At 43.3% G+C, this 8,486-nt stretch overlaps 1 protein-coding gene across 1 annotated transcript; it reads left to right on the top strand.

Annotated features, from left to right (window-relative positions):
• The first annotated feature begins 229 nt into the window (after nt 1–229).
• On the top strand, nt 230–4,873 carry LOC134969893 (uncharacterized). Its single transcript, XM_063946075.1, has 5 exons — nt 230–372; nt 1,337–1,396; nt 2,049–2,136; nt 3,320–3,426; nt 4,140–4,873. The coding sequence occupies exons 1-5, from the start codon at nt 285–287 to the stop codon at nt 4,445–4,447; spliced, it is 651 nt and encodes a 216-aa protein (XP_063802145.1). The 5' UTR covers nt 230–284; the 3' UTR covers nt 4,448–4,873.
• Nucleotides 4,874–8,486: the final 3,613 nt, after the last annotated feature.

Raw genomic sequence — 8,486 nt, 5'->3', positions numbered from 1 at the left:
ACAGAGAGCATTTTAGTAACCACTCCATTTATATTGCATTTTATGACAACGGGTGGAGGTAAAACATACATATTTATTTTTCAGTTTTGTCAACAATTTTAAAAACACCATATAAGCCTATTTGGCCTAATCCCAGCTAGCTGGCTACAAGCAGTAGGTTACAGGTGGCATTATGACATCACTATGACATCACAAACACTAGGTGGTAATAAATTGCTGCTGCTGGGAGGTGTGGCTTTGATAGGTGAAGAAGGAGTTGTCGTCTAAGGACGAAGTTGAGAAGAATGATGAAGATTATTCTTTTTGCGATTTTTCTCATAGTGAGCTTGCTCACCATGGGGACCCAAGGCCGGCCTATATATCCATCTAAAGGTAAAAGAGAATTATTTCTAGGACTTTCTATTAGTAAGGATTAAAAACAAAGTTATATAGGATTACAGCCTATTATCATAGCAGAGCCCTATGGCTGATGCGCCCGCCCTATTTATTATTATTATTTTAATTACATAAATATATGTAATTTCTTTTAAAACATATTGCAGTATTGTCCATGGTACTATGTTTTACATTATGGCAATTTGAAAAAAGGAGATTGAACACCCATCACTTTATCAGACAGACAAGTGTTATGTTATTATTATATATACACTACACTGTCTCTTATTTAATTCTTTACACCATGTGGGGTATTTTAGAGAGCGCCAGCTTCCAACACCCCTCTTATTCTGTATGTATTTATTACAGCAATTACCCCCTCACATTACATGTCGCTGCAATATAAGTACCGATGTAATTCCTGTTCTGGTAACACTACAGTATAATGTCACTGCCAGAGCAAAAGCATCAAAAATCCTTCATTCCTGTGTCCGGGTTTTCTTTATTCTGTGTCTAGTATTTATAGGGTGTTTTATTATTACTACAGAGCAAATAATATAAATACAATGTGTAGATAGATAGATGTATAGATAGATAGATAGGGCCATATAAAACACACCACACGCCTATTGAGCCTAATCCCAGCTATCTGGCTCAATGCAGTAGGTCACAGGCGGCATTATGACATCATTATGACATCATAGACACTAGGTGGTAGTAAATTGCTGCTGATAGATAGATAGATAGATAGATAGATAGATAGATAGATAGATAGATAGATAGATAGATAGATAGATAGATAGGAATGCTCTCTTGTGAGTCTCCATGCACTATTACATGACTGGGTCACAGAATACTCTGTAGTTATGTAATGTCTAAGTAATACACATGTGACCTCCTTAATAAAGACACACAAACACACACATATGTATAATGCATGTCTTTCTGTTTATTTTTAAAGGCTCGGCAGAGGCGCCATTGGCGCACGCTGCTCAATCGAGGAGCTTTAATTGGCATCAAGGTACAGTAATTGTTGTATTTGTTGCTCTGCACCAATTCCCCTGATGTATAAGTGTAAATGAAGATATTTACCGTGTTGGCTGGGAATTACATTATTAGTCCCCTATAGTTACATACTCCCTTATGGTTATAGCAATGTGTGTCAGAGAGGCGCCTCAGGCAGCAGTACAGCTCTGCAGGCGGCACACATAGGCCTGTACATGTCACTGTCTCATACACCACCCTGTGACAGGATTACTGGTCAGTTTCTGAATTACACAGGAGTCAGCCATTCTTATCCTGGCCATAAATAACCACACGCGATAGGCCGGCAGCAGTCATGTGCGCATTGTCCCCTCCCGATAGGCTCATTATCAGCACCTCAGCTGTTCTCAGGTGACACGTGCTGTGATACCCGGCCAATTGGCAGATATAAGTGGCAGTATCACAGCATCCATTATGTAGGCAGCTTACACATACCAGCCTTACTGATGTGATCTGTCTCTCTAAGGGGGTGTGCAATTAGCCCTGTTAAGCGCTGGCATTGGGGCAGTGGTAAATTACCGCGGCTAATTGAATACGCCATAAGTGTAATAATTCCCCATATCCAATGTCTCTATACACATGTAACGTTTCTCACGTGCGTCTCTCATCTGTCTTTCTTTCCTGAACAGTTACACTGGACTGGAAATCCGTGGGTACCATCATCGGTTTCATCGGCCTGGTGATACTTGCCGGAATATACCTTTGCTGTACTGCATAGTAAGTTACTAACATTCTGTACACATTATATTACATTACATAGGTGCTCTAATCTCAGATATTTACTTTTCCTGAAGCGCTTGTCACTTACATATGATGGAGGAAACCATTTTGTGTATTTAACCAATATTCATAAGGATGCAGCCTAACACCTCAACAGGACCCATTGCCTCATGAATATTGCTCATCAGGTGCCTCAGTGACACCATTGGTACCCAGTGAATGGATAGGCTGCATTCCTGTGCATTTTGGTTTAACCCATAAAATAGCTGCCTTGTATAGTACAGGAGGAGACATCTATTTACCTTATCACCTATCTGGGATGTATGAGGAAGTATGGGTTTATTTTATGGGCAAAGTCTGGTCATATGTGTAAATGATGAGGTTTCTAAGTATACTGTATATAGAGCAGTAGTGGTTTAAGACCTCAGAGGGCAGAACTAATGGGTGCTTACACGGGGCATGTGTACCCATAGAGGTGAAGAATTGAATTGCTCCGGTGGATACCCATAACATTTGGGCACCCACAAAACAACTGAATTCCCCCCATTGAGTCTGTATCTAGTGAAGGGTGAGCACACAGAGTCAGAGCCGCTTAAAGGGAGTAGAAGACAAGAGACAAGTATCCCTGGAAGTGAGGATAGTGCTAGGGATGATATATGAGGAAGAAGGGTCCTGCCTGTGAGACCTTATATGCTTAGTAGAAAGGTGAACAGTTGGTGGGTGAACTGGGAAGAAGAGTAGGAGAGGGGAGGAGGGAGCAACAGAATTAGGATGAGGGATGGATGGTAGGCTCTGATGAAGGTGTGTGTTTTTGTTTTAGTGCCCGTTTGAAGCTGAAAATATCCAGACTTTTCCTCTTTGACCAATTACAAAGTACACTGTATACACAATGCAATTGTCAATATACATTTTATTCTGGGGTTTTATATGACCATCTATTGCATTGGAATACTGAAAATGAAAAAACAATCATTTATAATCACCTAGTGAAGGTGTCATTATGGGAATTGCAGAACGTCATTAGAACAATGAGTTAGACAATGAATATGGCAGAACTTGAGTAGAACACAAAGAGAATGAGAATTATGGCTCAGTGATGATACATTGGGGGAACAGGTCTGTGGGCTGCGCTCTGTGCACTATTGTACCCTGACAGCTTCTCATTATTGTTACATTTCAGCTTCCAAGCACTAAAGGAGTATCTGAGTAACACCTTCCAGCAGCTAATTTACGGAGTAGTGCAAGATGACATCGAGGCACTACTGCAGCAACATCTACCCAAGCGAGGTAATTATACTTATTTCTTCTACGAAGTTGTCACTGCCAGGCATTTCTTAAACTGAGGGAGCCAACACTTGCACTGCGCACTTGTCTTACTACAACTGTCAGTAATAATTCTGTATAGTTACTAATTTACATACCACATTACTGCAGAGGGTCAGGCAGCCACCAGGGGAGCCCTCAGTTGTGTTCTATAAAACTATCACTTCAGTCCCTGCACCACTGGAGCTTACAGTAATGTTTTATCACTCACACAAATACACAGGATCTACCAGTATGTTTTTGTCAGCGTATGCTGATACTTGTAGTTTAGGAGGGATGTTTAGTTCTGTCAGGCAAGATACAATAGCTCATATGGCATGCAGTACCTCTGAGCACCTCAAGGGGGAGTATTACACTTACAGTACATACAGTATACACACCCTACTGTACAGAGATTATGCCTGTCCACCTTAGATCCACCACTCCAGGCATTATGTGCGTGTTTCTACACATGTACAATGTAGAACAGCATATTCTTACCATGGGCTTGTGTCCAACCCTCAGTAGGGCCCATGGTGCCACCAAATCAGTAACACTTGATATTAGGACAGTGTTTTATATTACACACGGTGACATCACTCATGCTTTATTATAGCTTCATAACTAAGTCTAGAATAGTCATTGTTTTTTGTAGTTCTGTACTTACATTTTCTCATAATTTCTTTCATGGTCAACAGCTGACAGATACCTGGAACTGGACGATGAGGATGATGAACCCCGTGGAAAAGATCACTACCATGTGGAACACGAGATGGGACATCATCAGAGAGACCACCGCCAGAAACAACATGTGGCAGAGCGTTATAACATCGTACGCAACGGGAGAAAGGACCCCAGGCAAATGAAGAAACAACAAAAACCATCGATAAAGAAGATCTTAAAGAAGCCCATCCAGAAACTGAATGTAAAAAAATTTGTGCCGAAAGCACCCAAAATCGTCCGGAAACTGAAGGTGCCCAAATTCATCAAAAAAATGAGGCGCTAAAAATCCCCATTCAGGAGGGACGGCATTAACACCCTGTCCTGTGGTGATTTTCTGGATGAAGGCTGTTTCTGGCTTCAGAGGCTCGATGGTGCCTGTTACATTCTACTGGCCGGTCCTGCCTTGGATGCTGTGGGCACTGACCATCGTGCTGCAGACTGCAAACATCTTGGAGGCCTCCTGCTGGTCTCTCTGTCATTCCTGGTTCTGCCGCTGACACCGCACTCTAGTGCTGGGCTACGTGGAGCTGGTCTCTGCTGTGGCTTCTTATCCATTCTGAGTGCTGGTGGTTAACAACAAAAATTTGCCTAAATTAATAAAGATCTTCTTGGGCACTTTTGTGTATTTGTAAATTGACAACATACTTTAAGGTATTGGAAAACAGCACACAAGGGCATCAAGCATTGAGCTAGGAAAGGATTCATTGGTGCAACTTTGTATTAACTATTTAGCGATTAAGGGGGTAATTCAGACCTGATTGCTAGGGTGCGTTTTTTGAAGCCCTGGGATCAGGTAGTCGCCGCCTACAGGGGGAGGGGAAAAGTGGTGTGCATGTGTGCGTTCGCCTTTGTAGCAGAGCTGCACAAACATCAGTTTGTGCAGTCTCTGCTCAGCCCAAGAATTACTCTGCCGCTGCGATGGATTGCTGGTGATTGTGGCTGGAGTTGATGTCAGACACCCTCACTCCAAACGCCTGGTCCCTCCTGCTTTTCTCTGAACACTCCTTTAAAACGGTCAGTTGCCACCCAAAAATGGCCTCTTCCTGTCAATCACTTTGCGATTGCCCATGCGATTGCTTTTTTCGCACCATCCCGTCGCTAGGCACCGATGCCCGGTGTAGTCATCCGACACGCCGGCGCATTGCGGTGCATATGCATGCGCAGTTCAGATCTGATCGCCCGCTGTGCGAAAACTCACAGCAGAGTTCAGGTCTGAATTACCCCCTAAATGCGGATCAGGTGATATATATTTAGTCAGCAATGTTCTCCCGTCAGGTATCCACTCAGTAGTGTATATGTCACGGCACTCCCTATAGACACTTGATAGGTGGCTGCTCAGTCTGCCAATGAACTGATGGAATAGTCCGTGTATGAATCTGGTAAAAGTAGAGATGAGACAAGCACCTAATAGTGTAGTAGATATAAAAATGAATATACATATTCTTAATATTAATTGTGCATACCGGATTCCACTCCTCTCCTGAGCGGCTCTCAGATTTCTCAATCCCTCCGAGTAGTGGCAGCTTCTTCTTATCAAGGACTCCGTATAATACTTCCAGTCACCAATGGGTTATATAAGATTGCTCATCTCTGTCCAATGGTGTTTGGATGGTTGTCCTTACCCCAGTATTAGCCAATGTCACCAGCAATTCATAATTCCATACTGAATAAAACCAGTCAAATATTAGAGCATAACAGAAAGTACAGTGTACCAACGCATTTCGCCCTTTTCTGGGCTTTTTCATGGGTATAAAATATAGATTATTATGGCTGTAATGCAAAAACCACAGTGTTTATTAGTAAAATACATTAAAGTATATTAAAAAATGTGAAGACAAATTCATAGATATATGTACATACATATAAAAAGGACTTTGTACGAGGAGATCCACTGGCTATGTGTTGGAACCTTGTGCACATTGTCGCAGAGTTGAATACTCTTCACCATGGAACTGGTAATATATTGTCCCAGAGGTGGACATTGTTTACCATAAAGGGACTTATTTACTGTATGTATTATTTTTTGAAAACCCTCACCCTGGGGTTTGGGGATTTTAAATCTGGATGTCAGGGTTGTGGATTGCGTGCATGACATGATTTTAGCTGTTTTTATACATCTCCACGAAATCCATAACCCAAGATTCGTTTTTCAATCTGAATTCCGAACCAAAACACTTGAGGGTGGTTTTGCAAAACCAAAACTAAAACACAATGATGAAATTACAACTAAATCCATAACACGAGACTGCGCACATCTCTAATATTTGTATAATTCAACCCCAAAATACCGGGATTTGTCTTAAAGAAAAAAATGGTTGTTTTAAATCCCATGGCGAAATAACGCATAAAATTGATGATTTTGTTGCATCGCTCTTTGTTACACTTTTCTATTAAGGGAGGTACACACAGAGAGATCCGTTCTTATAATCTAGGCAATCTGACTAGATTGCTTATATTTTAAGCACAGATCTCTCGTGTATATGCCCCACAGCGATAGTGATGGACGGGCCCGTGCAACGCTATCGCCGGTGCCAGATTGGCCTGCATGCAGGTACAATCTAGCACATTGCTCATTTCACCCGCTGGGTGCAATGAGCGGCTACCCCGGTCCCCCCACCTCGCTCAGCACACATCGTGCTGTGCTGAGCGGGGGGGGGGAGAGATGTGTGCTGAGCGGTCTGTGACAGATCGCTCAACACACCTCTCTCCCCATGTGTACTGCCCATAGCCAGATTAAAGGGGGGGGGGGGGTCGCAGGGCATGCAGTACCCCAGCCCCCCCTTTGTTAGGGGCCCCCCCAGCCAGAGCACACCGACATCGCTAGCTTTCACTCTCACGCAGTAGCAGAGCCAGACAGCCAGAATGCGAGCAGGGCAGTATATACTGCGAGCAGGGCAGTATGCATTGCAGGTAGAGGGGATGCAGTCAAGATCCCGCCGGATGGAATCCCAGCGGTCGAAATACTGACACCGGGATCCTGACCGGCACAATCCGGACATATTCTCCCTTTGTGGGTGTCCACGACACCCAAAGAGGGAGAATAAATTAATGTGCCAAGCGTAGCGAGCCCGCAAGGGGTTGCATTGCACTCGCCCACCTGTCGGGATTGAGCCGGTCGGGATCCCGGTGTCGGTATTCTGACCACCGGGATCCCGACTGGCGGGCTTTCGTACTGATCCCAGGTAGAGTATCAGGTTTTATAAGCTACTGATTGAGCTTTCTGACCAGAGGAGAGATAGGAGGGTGGAGAGAGCTGTAAGTGACACAAGGATCCCAGCTTCTCCTCCTCTCTGCCTGGGTGTCTGGGTCCTATGTAACCTGGCATTATTCAACTATTAGCTTATATCTAATATACCTAGGGTGACCATATTATCCCTTTTCCCTGGGATGCTCATGAATTACACGTTCTGTGGCTGGCTGACTTCAATCCTACATTTCAGCTGGTTTTAATCAGCCACAAAACCTGTGCAATCCATGAGTGTCCCAGGTAAAAGGGATAATATGGTTACAGAGAAGTTATTGTACAAATGCGCTGCCTATGATGTAAATGCAGCCCACTAATAAACAAAGGAACCTTCACACAAAATTCCAAGAATATAAATGACAACAAAAAAAGTTTAAAGTAGGCGCAAACACCGTAAATGAATCCTTACATAAGCATCCTTATGAAAAGACAGGAGTGAGATCTTGGTTATTGTATGCTTCGTGTTCTCGAATACCTTGTCCACACAACCTCAATGATGTAAAGTACTTCTTTTTCTCAATAAAGAAGAAGAGGTCATAGTGCAGATCAATTTCACAGGGACAACGTATTGAAACAGTTGAAGGTATGCATCTATGACAGCAGAGTTTTCGGCGGGAGGACGGCCGGCACGTGGACCTAATTATGTGATTAGGGTGTAGGTATAAATATGTCTGCTAGTGCCACTCACCACCATGCTTCTGAGGAAGGACCAAAAGTGTCCGAAACGCGTTAAGCAGGTGGTGCTAGCTGATCTCTGGACTGCGGGTGGACTGATCCTGGTACTTCGACTTCCCTTGTACCATTGTGGTGTCCGGGACCTCCGGTGCTTCCCCTTGTGCCATCTTGGGAGGGTAACTAGAAGATATCCAATACCAGCACCCCTTTCTATCCACTGGCAGTGGTTACATGCTTGTTTGTTTATGAATTTTGTGAGTGTTCTATGTTAAATAAATACGTTGTCCCTGTGAAATTGATCTGCACTATGACCTCTTCTTCTTTATTGAGAAAAATAAGTACTTTACATCATTGAGGTTGTGTGGACAAGGGATTCGAGAACACGAAGCATACAATAACCAAG

This window comes from Pseudophryne corroboree, chromosome 11 (genome assembly GCF_028390025.1).
Source record: "Pseudophryne corroboree isolate aPseCor3 chromosome 11, aPseCor3.hap2, whole genome shotgun sequence".
NCBI lineage: Eukaryota > Metazoa > Chordata > Amphibia > Anura > Myobatrachidae > Pseudophryne > Pseudophryne corroboree.
This window is presented reverse-complemented; position numbering and strand designations above follow the sequence as displayed.